The sequence below is a fragment of the Phyllostomus hastatus genome, unplaced genomic scaffold (genome assembly GCF_019186645.2).
Source record: "Phyllostomus hastatus isolate PE091 unplaced genomic scaffold, TTU_PhHast_1.1 phas_scaffold_12, whole genome shotgun sequence".
Classification (NCBI taxonomy): Eukaryota; Metazoa; Chordata; class Mammalia; order Chiroptera; family Phyllostomidae; genus Phyllostomus; species Phyllostomus hastatus.
This window is the reverse complement of record NW_025334007.1, coordinates 11,641,115-11,657,194: the sequence shown is the minus strand read 5'-3', so window position 1 is coordinate 11,657,194 and position 16,080 is coordinate 11,641,115. Positions and strand designations below refer to the sequence as shown.

The following is a 16,080-nucleotide window of genomic DNA, read 5'->3' as shown; positions in this document are numbered from 1 at the left end:
TGTACACATACCTTAGAAGAGTCTGCTCTTGCAGGAGGTGCTTTCCCAGTGTCTCCTCCAACAGAAGGCAGCGTAGTCTCTTTATCCATGATCCAAGCAGGGGAAGACTTGTAGAGATATTGAAGAGGCTTGGCAGCACATATACGAGGACCAGTATGGAACACTGGAGTTACAGTACAGCAGCCAGAGACACAGGGAGCACAGGCGGACAAAGTAGGATGAGCCAGGAGTTGGAAAGAACACATTTCTGTTAAAACGCGGCATGGGCAATCCACAGTCCCAAGACACCACCAGACTTTTCTCATTTGCATAGCAAGGACTCCAAGGTAAAAGACTCCCGCACTCAATGGTCAAGAGTCCAGCTCATTTCAGGAGTTCAAAATCTGAGCTTTGGAGCCAGACAGACCTAACACCATCACCTAATAGGTGGATCACCTTGGTCAGGTGACTTAACCTCTCTAAATGTCAAATGTACAAATGTACACTTCCTTGTGTACAGAGACTTAACACAGCAGGCGTGACTACTGCCTCTGGAAAGGCCTGCTTACAAAGTTGGCCCTTGGTCGGCATCTGGGAACTTCGATTTCAGGAGAGTTCCTACCATGCATGGAGTAAAGAGTAGCTCACTATACCTAAGCTGCTTGTACAAACATGGCTTCTCCTGCTTTCCTTCTGAGAGTTTAGAATTTGGGTATGTGCCTGGCAGCGGGTGCCTACGTGACAAGCCCCCAATAAGTGACAAGCCCCCAGTAAAAACCTAGGCACATGTCACAGCTCGTTGCTGGGAAAATGTGTCCTGTGTCACTATTCTGGGACAGGACTCTGGAAGCTTGTACCTAGTCTTCCCCAGACTTTGTCCCATGTGCCTTTCCCTTTGCTGATTTTGCTCCGTAGCCTTTCCCTGTGGTAAAGGATAGCTTTGAGTTCTCCCAGAGAATCACTGACCCTCAGAGTGGTCTTGGGGACTTCCTGATACATCCCTACCTCCTGTGAATTTTTTATTTGTTTGGGAAATAATTCACATACCATAAAATTCACTGTTTTAAAATTCAGTGTTTTTTAGTATATTCACAAAGTTGTGCAAACATAACTACAGTTTAATTCCAGAACATTCTCAACACCCTCAAAAGAACCGCATAACCTATTAAGTATTTCACTCCTCCCCCCGTTCCCTAGCAACTACTATTCCAGACATTTCACAGAAATGAAATGCCATTTCACAACTTGTGGCATTTTGTGTCTGGCTTTTTTCATTGTTTTCAAGGTTCGTCATGTACCATGAACCAGAAATTCACTGCTTTTTATAGCTGGGAGAACTCAAAGCTATCCTTTACCACAGGGAAAGGCTACGGAGCAAAATCAGCAAAGGGAAAGGCACATGGGACAAAGTCTGGGGAAGACTAGGTACAAGCTCCCAGAGTCCTGTCCCAGAATAGTGACACAGGACACATTCTCCCAGCAACGAGCTGTGACATGTGCCTAGGTTTTTACTCGGGGCTTGTCCCATAGTTCACTTTATGGATATTTCACATGTATTAATTCACTTGTTGAGAACATTTGGGTTGTTCACACTTCGTGGCTGTAATGGAAAATGCTGCTAAAAGCATTCATGTACAAGTTTTGGTGTGAACATATGTTTCCAATTTCCTTGGCTCTATACCTAAGAGTGGAATTGCTGGGTCATATGGTGACAGTGTGTTGAACTTTCTGAGGACTCGGCCAGGCTGTCTTCCAAAGCGACTGTACCATTTTCATTCCCACCAGCAATTTCTCTACATCTTCACCAACACTTATTTTCCTTTCTCTCTCTGAATTTTAGCTATACTACTAAACTGTGAAGTATTATCTTAAGATTTTTTAAAAGCATTTTGTATTGACTGATTTTAGAGAGAGGGAGGGAGGTGTGAGAAAGAGAGAGAGATTTGTTGTCCACTTATTTATGCATTTACTGGTTGATTCTTGTATGTGCCCTGACCAGGGATCCAACCTGCAATCTTGGCATAGTGGGACGATGCTTTTAACCAATAGGGGTACTAAGCCAGGGCCTCGTTGTGATTTTAATTACCATTTTGCTAATGACTAATTGTGTTGAACAGCATGTCATGTGCTTATTGGCCATTCGTATATCTTCCTTGCAGAAATAGCACAACTACTTGGAAACAACTGGAACTAGGTAGAGAACTATATGTCATTCATATGACATCTCACAGGATACACTATCTTGGGAACTGAGACCAGACCTATCCTAATGTGGATATGTGCAAACAGAGGATGCCATCCCTCATTAACCTTGCCGTGATGATCTGACCCACTTTGGTCAAGAAAGGGCTTTGAGCCCTGGCTGGCATAGCTCAGTGGATTGAGCACAGGCTGCGAACCAAAGCATCGCAGGTTCGATTCCCAGTCAGGGTACATGCCTGGGTTGCAGGCCATGACCCCCAGCAACTGCACATTGATGTTTCTCTCTCTCTCCCTCCCTTCCCTCTCTAAAAATAAATAAATAAAATCTTTAAAAAAAAAAAGAAAGGGCTTTGATGGCATGGCCCAGTGTTTCTCAGACTACAGTGTGCAGGTCTGCTGGCTCCAGACAGTCTGTCTTCCTAACACACTCCCAGGCGATGGTGGTGCTGCAGGTGCACAGACCAGCCCATGAGTAGTGAGGCTCCAGGCATTTGTTAAGCTCTCTTACTGTGCCAATCATTGTGCTATCTCATGTAATCCTCATGAGAATTTAAAAGAAATTTATTTTATAAATGAGGAAACTGTGGCCTAGGCGGTTAATTAACTTATCCAAAGTGGTTAAAAAGCAGTAAGTGGTAGATCTGGCTACAGGATTCCAGAGACTGTGGTTTAAAGGCTACTTTGCCAAGCCATCTCTAATAAAAGCTCACTAACCTCCATAGCTCACGAAAATGATTTTTCCATAATTGACATGCCCGCAATGATGAAATAACTCAATTGCCTTTGTGACATTTAAAAGAAAAGAAACAGCCCTGGATGAGTGGCTCAGTGGATTGAGTGCTGGCCTGCGAACCAAAGGGTCATTGGTTTGATTCCCAGTCAGGGCACATGCCTGGGTTGCTGGCCAGATCCCCAGTAGAGGGTACACGAGAGGCAACCACACACTGATGTTTCTCTCCCTCCCTTCCTTTCTCACTAAAGAGGAATAAATAAAATCTTAAAAGAAAAGAAAAGAAAGAAAAGAAACAGAGCAATATCAAAACACTGGTGGGTAGAAAATGTTAGTAATAGTTGAAAACATTCCATGAAGCCAGCAAAAATGAAGCAAAATCTAAACATTCCAGAGTAACTCAGAGGCTGACTGATACCACCTCTGGCGGTTTCCTTTGTGTCACCGGCTTGGCCTCTTTTACCTGCTTTTGTGCACTGTACACCAAACATGAATGGACTTGTGCTTCTGGACTGGGTGGGTGCCAGCGCTCGCGCAACGGGCAAGACTACCATGGTAGAAATGGGCATGCGATGAGCTGAGGAATGGAATGGGGTAAAGAATTTAACAAGCAAAATAAAAACAAAACAAAATGAAATGTTTAAAACAACACAGCACATGATGCAAATTAACATTTGGGTGGTAGAACGTATGTGGAAAAGAAAAATATTCTAGCACAGGATAGCTTCAGATTCTGTCATAGTAAAACAAAACAAAACAAATGATATGGCATTTAGAGTGTGAAAGAGTGTGTTAATTGTGTAGTGGTGCCAATATTCATTCAATATGCTATTACAGTATTACCTGTATCGCTGGAAGCCCACCTCCCACGACATACTATGGACTCAAGAAACCATTTACTCTCCAAGTAGATCTAACATTGAGAAAAGGATTACTTTTACATAACGCTTGTTTTTAGGTCCTTTGTAAAGAAATATTTTGTAATACACGGATTTTGCTAATGTGTTTCTTTCATACCTTTTCCACGTAAATAAGGGCAAAGGTAAAGAAGCACAGAAATGAAAATAGCTAAGTGCTTATCAGCTTTCATGGAAGCAATAATATTCATAATCCAAAATTCAGGGACTTCAATGTCATTCTGATGGTTTTGGAATGTATTATAAGGTAATGGATTAACTTCCACATTACTTTGTATTCTTTGGATACCCAGGAGCCAGTAAATGGTTTTGGAATTAAAATTTCCAATTTATAATTCACAAGCAGATAATTCAGCTGCCAACAAAATAACACAGCAATATCTTTTCATATTAATCAATGCAAATATGAATTCAACATCAGTTTGTAAGCATGTGAACTCATGAAAACATATGGAATCCATTCACTAATGGAATAGCTAGGGATACACAGTTAAAAGCATATAGATGTTTGCTTGTCCAGCTCTTAATTCATTCAAGGTCTCCCGTGCTTACCCATGAACTACATGAGAGATCAGCCACACTGACACTTAGAGGTCTCTGATACACATGACAGACCTCTGTGCTGGAGGTGCAAGGTCAACGCTGCTGAAAAACAACCGGGAAGAGACACTGGCTTCTTCAAAGTCACAAACATCCTTTCGCTGGCCCTTTGGTGATGACTTGATGTGTTAAATACACCACTGGCACCCGACTCTTCATTGACACTTTAAAATACACGTTTGATGCATGGAGAGCGTCCCTACCTTCCTTAACCTACATACTCTGAAAGGTCTCAGTTCAGACTTTTAGTGACCTACCTGAGCCTCTACTGAACTCTGGCAGTTTTAAATCTATTCAGATTGTAGCTCTGGCACATGTTCTGTAGAGGTCACCCTCCCAGCTCAAAGCAGAGTGCCAGAAAAGGCCATCTATCCTCTTCCCCTTTTAAAGGGTTCATATTAGTTCTGAACTGTTGGGCAGGCCTGCAAACCACAAGCAGTAGCAGAGCTAAGTCTCTGCTACTTTTATTTTCACGTAGCTAAGTCTCCCACCGTACCTCTATCTCACCAATTGTGCTGTTTCTGGCTGACCAATGATATCACATCAACAACTGGGCAGTTACTTTTTTACTGGTCACATCTACCCACTGGCCAATTAATTCTGGGGCAGGCTAACTCTTGCACACACTGCGGAAGATGAACAGTCTCAGGCAAGGAGAACAACATTCATTCCTGTCTCTGTACAACTACGACCTGGCTCTAAAGGGTGATGCCACTTTCCAAAGTTCTGTTAGTGAGGCCCTGGGGCTCTCACATTCACGCCACAGGAGTAGGATGACGGGGGTGTTTGCAGAAGGCTCAAGGGGGCTCTCACGAAGACCAACAGTGAGGACATTAAGACACTCACACTAGAAAGAAGAAAACTGGAGAAATCAGGTCTATATTCTCACTTGCCTCGTTGTGGGGAATACGATTTTGTCCCGGTGGATGACAATGGGCGCTTACTCATCGAACTCTCCATCTGCTTTGACAAATGTGTTGCTGATGCCGACAAGCTGTCACGTGCTGCAGAGAAACACATTGAAGACATTGGTATGCACACCACTGTAGAGCGAGAAACACATACCCCAGTGTTCTTCCTGTCCTCATCCCCATGCCTTCTAAGCCACGGTGACTCAGCACACTGCTTCCAGCATCCTCCTAGCTACCAAGCCTATCTAGAAATGCCCAGACCCCAGCAGCCATCAGTGTGAAGCACAATGTTTTCTTCTGCTTCTAAACTTCCTCTCTTCAATTTCATCCAACCTCACTCAACTGTTCAACTAAAGCCATGCAAATCCCATCAGGAAATCACTTATTTCCTTGTGTCCAGGGGCTTTTATTTGGTATATTCAGACCACACGAAGTCACAATGAACCTGGACTCAGAGACAAATCACCACCAGAAAATTTCTACACAAATTTCTTATGGCCTAAGCTGAAACCGGACTTTTTTCTGAAGGTTATCTATAGCTCAGGTTGGAGAGAGGAGTTGTTTGTAAAGCAAGGAGCTCTAGTTACAGCAGAACAACCTATAGCAATCGGTTTCTTCCTCTTAATCAAGAGATGGGGGCCACCGTGGACTTTTTTCAAATGTTATGATTGCTTATGGTTAGGATGTCAACAAGTGGTCCCAGGTTTGGTGTTCTTACTTTCCAGTTGTTCAGAGTGGTCTCTAAAATGAAACCTGTACAGCAAATGGAGAGGTACAGACAGCACCCTGCCAAGCCATACTGGATCTTAAGGCAAAAGGAAAGATGTGTGCCCTGGCTTAAAAAGGAAGCAAGCTCATTAATGAGATTTTCAAAATCTACCCCTCTCCTCGTGTTTTCCAGTGAGAGAACTGCCATGTTCGACTATGTCTGCCTTTTTAAAAAGATTTTATTTATTTATTTTTAGACAGAGGGGAAGGGAAGGGGAGAGACAGAGAGAGAGAGAGAGAGAGAGAGAGAGAAACATCAGTGTGCGGTTGCCTCTCATGCACCCCTCGCTGGGGACCTGGCCTACAACCCAGGCATGTGCCCTAGACTGGGAATCGATCCCACAACCCTTTGGTTCACAGGCCGGCACCCAATCCACCGAGCCACACCAGCCAGGGCTCGACTATGTCTTCTGACCAAGTGATGATCTTAGCAAATTTTTTAATTGAGTTAAGCCAAAGTAAAACTATGATAAATTCTGTTTTTGGTATAAATAAAACACTTAAAATTATTTCAGTTTTACTATATGTACTTTTCAATGTTTTTCAGCATTTCTACAACTGCTTTAATGTTCTGGAAAAAATTAACTATTGGAAATTACCTCAAGCCATGCATATAGATTGGGGTACACAGTTCTCCCTTTGTCTCAGGCTCTGCTATGGCTCAGGATGGCACTGCTCTTTAGAAATTTGATATTCTCTTGATAAAGTAAGATTTTTGGTGCCCTCTTAAATTGCATGTCCAAGTTAAGTATACTTGCCTCACCCTGGCCTGGGCCCTGAGTGATTCCCAATGGGTAATTACCAATTTTCTGTCCACGGAAGGCCAGTGCCCACACTACAGTTCACTTGGCACGTGTAGCAAAGCCTCTGCTTTTCAGTAAGGGCAATAAATATTACTCTTTGTCAAAGGAATGCTGGGAACCAGGGATGTTTCTTCCTACTGCTCTCAAGTGACCTTCTGCGTTGCTGGTAAATAGTGCATCCCTTTCACCTCTGCTTTTTTCTTTGCCGGCCAAAGAGGGATTGAATTTCTAAAGTTTTGCTAATTCCCGGGCCTGTATCCAAAGCAGAGAGCCTATCAGAGAGGCGAAATCAAGAAGACAGCCCACTGATCGCCTCGTTTGCACCCCCAGTGTTAGTACTGATAAACTCCCTACCACTCCCTCTCAAATGCCTCTCCGGGAACCCATGGCATTAACACCCAGAATTCTGTGCGATTTACCCGGAGGTGACTGAAGCACAACATTTCTTAATGCTCAGACCGATGACTAATGAGAGTGTGAAAGGTCTGAATGCACAAAAGTCCAACACTGACAAGATTTTCAAGGCGGAAGATAGCAAGCTGAGGATGAAATGTCTCCAGGCACTGGGACGTAAGGCATGCAGATGTCCGCAGTGACAGGAACAAAGAAATATGAGCATGTCATTCACATCGCCAGAAACCAAATTCTAACGAGTTGGACTAAGCAATCACTGGTAAAAGTGCTTGAGACACACACGGTGACGGAGGAGGGTGAGCAGAACAGTCATCACAAAATGCCATGGCATGGTGATGCTCAGATATACCATTGGTGGACTCGGCGGCGGCGGTGGTCCCTGGGTCAGGAGGGAGGGTGCTGGCTGCTAAACCTAGAGGAGGGGGTGGAGTATTTTCTGATTCACCTACACAGCAAAAGATCAGAGCAAAGAGAGGTAAAAGAAAAAGTCCCAATTTCTGGTTGACTTAGTTTCTACATAGGAAATTAGAAAAAGTAACTGAAATGTGTTGACTTCTCCAAAACACATACACACACACACACACACACACAAAACAAAGTATGTTCCCTGATAAAAGGTTAAATGCACAATACAGCAAAGTCAAGAAACTGTAATATAAATGTAAACCCATCTGCTTTCAGAAAGAGCCAGTATACAACTCCTGCATAATAGAATGATAGGAAGTAAGACACCGAAGGGGAGAGAGCCACCCAGACTAGTAACAATCTATAGTTTAAAGATTTGAAAATGTAAAAATGAGTGTGAACTGGATAATGAAATGAATAAGTCATCTTGAAACAAAACTGAAAGAGCAACAAAAATTAATAATGAGGGAAAATCCGTAGCCCCCCTTTTTAGAGGGTAACTGCTGCTCAGCCTTTGCAAGGTCACGCTCGCTGCAGTGGCAGCTTAGCCTACTGCCAATTGACCTTCCCTGAAATCCGATTGTCCCAGGGCTTGCCAGGTAGATCTGCTTAACCAGACTGTGCGTTCGGTTTTCTCTGTTTTTCTTTTGCGTTACCTCACAGCCCGGGTATTGCGCCCACTGCTGTTTGCTACCAAAAGGAACGCACAGATCCCCTTCATGAGAAACGCAAACACAGGAAGCTTGGCAGTTTGAAACATCGCACCTGAAAAAGGTATCTGCCAATTGGTACAAAGCATCCCCCAGACCCTGCAGGCTGAGCTCAGGATCTCCCGACTGCCCTGGGGTGCTGCAATGCAGGCACAGCCCCAAACTCACCATCACGTCCTCCAGGCGCCAAGGCCTGTGATGGAACTCCAGACCAGTACCGCTTGCTCGTGTCCAGCTGTTGAGTGCGCTCCAGGGACCTGCGTAGAATTGCCTCCATCCGCTCCTGCCAGGTGGTGCAAGGGAGAACAACATTAACACACCAGCCTCAGTTCCAGGGGTGAGGCACCAAGCGGGGCTCTGGGCTCAGCATCCAAAGCCCAGGCACACGTGCTCTCAGCTATACGAGAACCTTCTCAGTGGATGGAGAGTCAGCTATGTGGCTGTTACGATCCCAGCCCCAACAGCTCATCTCTGGGAGGGGCTGCCTCAGCCAGGTCTTGATTTAATAATAATGCTAGATAAGCATTAACTCCTTGAGGTCTGTTTCAAGTGCCAGTTTGCCCCACCTAGTAGAAGAATGGAACTGGGCTCTAGAACCAACTGAATGCTCTTTAGCTGAAATGCATAAAACATTCTGATTGGAGAACATTTAAATTCAAACATAATTTGAATTTTACAACCTTAAGCCTAACTTTTTGGGGTGGTACGTGACTGTGAGATTTATTTTGCAAAGCCCTGTTCTAATTTTATAATCTTTTTAAAGGGGGAATCCATTGTTTTCTACACTGTAACGTTTTTCTGCTATACAGTGTTGGGGGGATAATGCTACATATTTCAAAATTTAAAAGAGACAGGAGTAGGGAACCTTCTGGCCACACACTGAAGTATCTATGCATTCTCAGAGTTAGGTGGGACAAGGGGAAGAAGTAAACAGTTTTCAGCCAGAAAAGAAAAACAAGGAGACTTCTCTATTAAATGGAATATTTATCAATGACACTCTCCTGTATTAACGCAACTGTCACTCTCATAAAGTTGGGCCTGACTGCAGGCAAGTATCTCCTTGGCAGTTGTAGAATTCAGCCCCAATGACACTGCAAATACCAACCACTCTCCCTGCCTCCTCATGGAGGAGACTGAAGCAAGGTAAACAGTTAGACCCTTTCAACCTCATAAAACCCACCTTGAGGTGCTCCAGGAACTGCACTCATCCTAGCCTAACTCCAAAATAAAGCTACTCTTTACTCCTGGCTTAAAAAAGCAAGCCAAATTAATTCAGGGCAGCACCAACTAGTAACCGTGACTCAAGGTTTGGGGAAAAACTCTGTTATTTCACTCCCTAGAAACACAGAAAAGGCACTCAGGACGTGCCTGGACCTATCCTTTGTCTACACTAGAGGGATGAGTTGAGCATGCTCCACATCTTGGCCTCTTCTGCATAATTTCTTTCTGAATGATCATTTGCTAAGAGACAGCCTCTCTGGGGACCTGAGAGCAAAAACAGGATTTTTTTTTTCCTCCTATGAATGTCAGATTTGAATTTGCTCTACTTTTTGGCTGAGATTCTACAATCGTGAGTGTCCATTTCCTGAGTCCCGTCCTCAGATCTCTGGCCCGTTAAATTCTGACAGCCAACTCTGGGGGTCTGTCAGAGAAAAGCTGGGGCATTGGGGTGGGGGGGATTTGAATATTTTGACTATTTGTCACTTGAGGTATGGTTGATCCAGACTGGGCTGAATAGTATTTCATTATATGAATTTAGCATAACAAATTTTAACCAATGATTTAATTTAAGTGTTGAAACCCTGTACCTGAGAGTAAATTTATTATTAAGTCAGTTATAAGAGACTTTGTATGTTCCAGAAGGACCTCACAAGGTAGTCTCTCATCGACTAGGAGTTCAATGAGAAGAAAAAACACTAAGAATCTTCAGGCCAACCTTATCTAGGGGCATAATTAGAAGGGAATGATCCACCCAAAGCCAGACCTACTCTTGGACTGGACAGTTACCTTTAGAAAAAATACCTCTCCATCTACTGCCAATCCACTGAGCGGCTCCAAATTCCACCATTAGAGATTCATTTCTTTGAATAGTTAGTAGACTTATAAAAATAAATCCATCCTTGAGAGAAGACACAATGACTTTGTGTCATCTACTTTTGGTGAGACGATGAAGGTAGGTAGTAACCAAGCTCTACAGTAAGGGGATTTATAGAATCAAAAGTTGTCAGAATGGGGTGATTCAACATCAAGCCAAACCTGGTTCCTTTCACTTTTCTCAGAGGTTAGTTTACATAGGCACCTTTCTGTTCCTTCATGGGACAAAATGGAAAGAATCCTAGATTTGGAGTCAGAAGATATGGACTGAAATGCCACCTGTGCCTGCTAGATTTTAGCTCTGTCATCTTGAGTCCATTGTTTAACTTCCTGGGGCATCAGTTTCCTTATCTATAAAATGGGATATTACCTAGATCAGCAGACCACTCCAGTCTACAGGGTCCTAACTATCAATAGCATACTAAATCCTGAGCCCATGCTAACTGAACTGGACCCTGAAGACGATCACCAGTAGGGCAGTTTCAGCAGTGGCTCTCAAACTGGGGGACTTGTTGGAACACCACTGCTGGGCCCCAGCCCCAGAGTTTCTGATTCTGCAGGTTTGGGGTGCGATCTGCTGGGAACTTGCATTTATGACAAAGTCTCAGGCACTGTCGGTGCTGCTGGTCCTGGGGCTACACTTCCACAAGCACTGGTTAGAGGAAAGGCTGAGAGTGAGGGAGCATTGATATTATTGTCACTGATATTGATATTGATATTATATCAATGACATTAATATTAATAAATATTTGAGCTGTATACTGTATCCCTCAGTTCCTGCCAAGCTCTGCTTCTCATGCCAATTGATAGAGGATGGGGAAAGGGCAAGGCAGATTCTTTTTTTTTTAATATTTTATTTTATTTATTTTTTAGAGAGGGAAGGGAGGGAGAGAGAGAGAGAGAGAGAGAGAGAAACATCAATGTGCAGTTTCTGGGGGTTATGGCCTGCAACCCAGGCATGTACCCTGGCTGGGAATCGAACCTGGGACACTTTGGTTCCCAGCCGTTCTCAATTCACTGAGCTACGCCAGCCAGGGCTAGGGCAAGGCAGATTCTTGTCCCTAGAATGTCCCCTATTGGATCAATCTTAGTAGAAGGAAGAAATAAGGAGATCCCACCCTTGACCCCTTGCGCTCTAGATCTGCCTGGATGAACTCAGAGGAGAGTCATGGCCAGGGTGACCTGGTGAGCTGGCCTAGCAGTATACAAGGAGTCCAGCAAGGCCCGGTCTGGGCACTGCTACCCACACAGCCAGCTCTGGTAGGAAAGGAGGGCTGGCTATGTCTTTTCCAATGCCCTTACTACATGTGTTCTGATGGCAGTATGGGACAAGCCCCTAAACGGTCCTCAGCAGAGTTCTATAGGGGGTATTGCTCTCTACAAACAGATGTCCACCTCTGACCAGAAAGGCCATGCAGTCACTATGACCCCACACCAGCCATTGCCTGTGACAGGCCAGCCCTCAGCTTAGTGAAGTTTTTGTTCAGGTTGAGGTCAGAGATTTATCATTTTACACTCAGCTTGCTGGGTCTTGTTGGATATCAATCAATGACAGTCTGAGAAGTTGTGATGTGTCCAAATAACTTACAGAGATGCAGCTACTCTTTGAAAAAGGCCTTTCCTGGTTGTCTGTGTAGCATGAGGAACAGAGTTGGCTTTGCCGTATCCCATTTCCTGGGACCTCTAGGCAGGAAGCCATCCTCCCCAAGTGGACAGTGGGTGACCGCAGTGCGCTGTCAGCCCTAACCCAGGTAGGGTTACAAGGGCTTCTCTCAGAAGCTTGATTCTTGGAGTATGAAAGGGTTGGAGAAACCTGCCTCGAGGAAAAGGCAGCCTCCGGTGGACACTGGGCTGCCCCTTCCTCAGCACAGGCCTGACCAGCCTCCAGCCTTCCCAGCCCTCAAGACCCCCAGGGGCCAGGCTGTCTGTGGTGCCCACTTCTCTGCTGGCAGACAGGAGGCCTCCTGGCCGAGCCTGGCGCTTACCCACACAGATGTGAAAAGTTCCTGAGAGCAATGTCATGGCAACCCTAAGGGCATGGCACCAGGACAGGGCTGGGGGCAGGTGGGTAGGCAGTGGGCCTTTTATGAGCTCCCAGTATGAGACCATCAGAGGCAGGACTTGGTAGGCAACCCAAACACTTTCCAATAAGCTAGAGAAGCAAAAGGAGCTGCAGTGGACTGGACCCCTGCAGAGGTTGCTCTGGGTGGCAGAGACAGAGTGTGACAAAAAGAACTGGAGTGTGCCACAGCCGTGTGCCAGGCAGGCAGCAGCCCTCCCACTGATCTCCAGTGAACCATGGGGCCGCTTGCCGTGTACAATTATCCGTTCTCTCCAAAGAGAGAACGCCACAAGGACGCCAAACAGGCCTCTGCACAGGTAGAGCCGAAGCCAATGTGGTTAGCAGGCCAGCCTGCATGTGCAAGTCCCTCGGCTCCTCTGGGCCCTGAGGGTGGGAGCAGGTGGCAGCAGGAGGCTACTGCCTCCCAGTGTTGCTACATTTCTACACAATGGTGGGAGGCCCAGCTCTCAGCCCTTCCCTGCATGTCTGGGGAGAACAGGGAAGTGAGCTCGGCTAGAGTTTTTGCTGACGAGGGCCAGGTAGCATTCCTTGTTCCCCACCATTACCACGTTAGAGATAAAAGGGAGCACACAAAGCAAATAAAAAAATTCGCTGGATATACAACCAACTAAAGATTCAGCTACATCAGGCCCAACCACCTGGCATGGCGTTCCCTCATCTGCAACAGCAGGAGTCTGAGATCTTGATTTAAAATGCCTCCGGCACTACTGTTCAATGAGAAATGGAACACACAGGAAGTGCCTCAAGGGAGGCCCATGTGACACTGTAGGTGTGTCACAGGCTCAGGAAGTGTCTCTGGTGACTGCGTACTGACCCCTCGTGGAAGCAGGAGTAGCAGACTTGCTCTGGAATCAGCAAGCCTGCAGGATGTGAAGATCAGAATGGAGAGAGCAGGGAGGAAGAGAACCAGGTGTGTGAGTCAGGGATGGAGGACGGGAAGAAAACGGGTGAGTCCAGGGACTCACCACACATACACACAGGCTGGGAAAGGAGAGATCTGCCCCAGGTTACTGAAGCGGCCTAGCACACTGTGGCTTTGTTTTGAGGTCTATAGACTGCGCCATAATCTTTTCTGGGTAGCTCCCTCTTGACCTTGCTTCAGCCATGGTCGCCTGAAGTCATTGAAGGGAATCAAACATTTCTGAGCATTACTCTGTGCTAGGTGCTTTGCTGGGCACTTTCACAAAGTCACCTCCCTTTTTAAAAATTTTTTATTTATTTATTTTTAGGGAGAGGAAGGGAGGGAAAAAGAGGGAGAGAAACATTAATGTGTGATTGCTTTTCATGTGCCCGGTCCTGGGGGCCTGGACCGCAACCCAGGCATGTGCCCTAGACTGGGATTCAAACCTGCGACCCTTTGGTTCACAGACTGGCACTGAGTCCACTGAGCCAACACCAGCCAGGGCACAAAGTCACCTCCTTTAGTTCCTGTGATCACCTGTGTTTTGGGGTGAGGAGGCCCAGTTAGAGGGTCATGAGGGGCTCAGCAACTTGGCCCTGGCTACCAGCTGGCCAGTGGTAGAGCCAGGGTTTGTGTCAGGAGCAGCTGAAGCCACACAGCAGCCAGGCTGCAGCCAGCAACAGCGAACCATGGCTAAGACCCTTGCTTAGACCTTTGCTGGTTAAGAGGAACAAAGAAGTTACCATGTAAATGAGAGCTTTGTGGGCAAAGACGAATGTAATTGTGTGTGTGGGCACATGTTCATGGTTTTTAAATTTTATAAAAGGAAAGGGGGAAAGATGTATCATGATAAAGTATTCACAGACTTGAAACAGGCTGAATTTATAGAAACATTTCCATACCCCATAGTGCTGGCAATTAACAAACCTCTATGTTGTCCATGCTAAATGATGAGTCATATACCTTATGAATACAAAATGATCGTCACCTGACACAAGGCTATGACTACATACTTAAAATATACGTGTTAAGAAAAGCTATACCCTAAATATGCTTTCTACATATATTTTCAAAGTTTAGTAGTAAAAGGCTCTATACGGGTAATTATACGACTATTCCATTTCTTTGTTAAAAGGTAATTGGGAGAAAAAGGATGATTAAAGCAAGGAAATCATTAAAGTTTAAATACACTAGCATATTTGGATTTGAAGGTAGACCATTTGGTTTTTCCAACAGTGCGTAACTGTTGGAAAGTTCTCTTCTACCATCACAGCTGTTCCTCAAGCCTCATGTCTGCACTGCAGGCTCGGACCCTCAGCATAACCTCCAGGTCTGCATCACCTGGCCCCTATCCGCAATCCCCTCGGAGTCCTAGAGTCAGAGGTGGTTAGGCCTGGAAGAAGCCTTGGAGACTGCCACCCACTCACTTCAGAGACAAGTCATTCAAGGCCCAGAGAGGCCAAGTGGCTTGTCTGAGGTCACACAGCAGATGAAAAGCTGAGTGGAATAGATAAGTCTTTGTTCCTAGTCTAGTGCTGCTTCCACTGTACAGTGGCATGCTGCTGAAAGATGGCACGGTGGGCCACCCAGGAGAGAGCTTCGGAGTGAACCACTTTTGTACCACGGCGCAGGGCAGGACGCACAGGTGCCCTGAGCATCACACCCTGTGTGAGCCGCTCAGATGGCCTAGGGGTCCCGAGACCTTACCTTCCGCTCCTGGAGCTTCTGCTCCCTTTTCTCTTCCACAGCAGCCCTCTTCTCGTTCTCCCGGCACCGCCGCTCCTCCAGTTTCCGCCATCGCTCCATCACTTGCTTTTCATACTGGAGTGCTGCTCTCCTCTGCTTCTCCAGGAACTGCTGCTCCCGTGCAGCTGGGGGAAGAAAGACAGAAGAGAGGTGGCATTACCAGAGCACTTTACACTGTTTGGATCAAGAACACCAACAGAGAAGCAAGAGCGAGACCAAAAATGAGCCCAGCGGGAGCTCTGGCTGCAGTAATTGAGAGGAGGGGTTCTGGCCCCTCTCTTGGCTGGCGACCCTGGGCATGCTAACTACGCGATCTCTTTGGTTTCCTCCTCTGTGACGTGGGGATGGTCATATTTGCAACACCATGGTGCTGTAAAGATCGAATGAGACAATCCATGGGAAGTGTACAGCAAGTGCCCCTACACATGGCAGCTATGACTATCATTGTTATCACTGGCTGACAAATGAGAGTTGTAAGGGTACGTTCATTCAAAACACATTAAGTATGCCTGCACCTCACCCCAGTCACTGAGCTAGGCAAGGGGGTAAACACATGAATAAGATTGGCCTTCCCCACAAAACAATTAATAAAGGGGCCTTAACTCCACCTGGCCTAGTAAGAATAGGGTTCCCTGGAGGGTGCAATGCCTGAGCTGACCAGCAGGAGGCAGTGAAGGGGAACTAGAAAGTTCTTCATTTGTCCCAACTCAGGGGGGAGATGACTTGTGTATGTAGCTCAGAGCACTCTGTGGGGACATGCCCTACTTATCCATATAAAGCACAGGTAGCAAACATAAGGCCCGTGGGCCAAATCTAG

The 16,080-nt window shown here is 45.8% G+C and overlaps 1 protein-coding gene across 5 annotated transcripts in view; it reads right to left on the bottom strand.

Moving 5' to 3' along the window:
• Window positions 1–16,080, bottom strand: part of MAP7D2 (MAP7 domain containing 2) — an 89,534-nt gene that overhangs the window by 29,065 nt on the left and 44,389 nt on the right. For 3 of the 5 annotated variants that reach the window (XM_045856048.1, XM_045856049.1, XM_045856052.1), the window contains exons 3-7: window positions 15,225–15,388; window positions 8,608–8,722; window positions 7,674–7,769; window positions 5,322–5,432; window positions 12–163 (exon numbers count right to left, since the gene is read on the bottom strand). In XM_045856048.1, coding sequence (XP_045712004.1) covers window positions 12–163; window positions 5,322–5,432; window positions 7,674–7,769; window positions 8,608–8,722; window positions 15,225–15,388 — 638 coding nt within the window. The remainder of the gene's footprint in view (window positions 1–11; window positions 164–5,321; window positions 5,433–7,673; window positions 7,770–8,607; window positions 8,723–15,224; window positions 15,389–16,080) is intronic. The other 2 variants (XM_045856050.1, XM_045856051.1) reach the window with 2 other exon arrangements.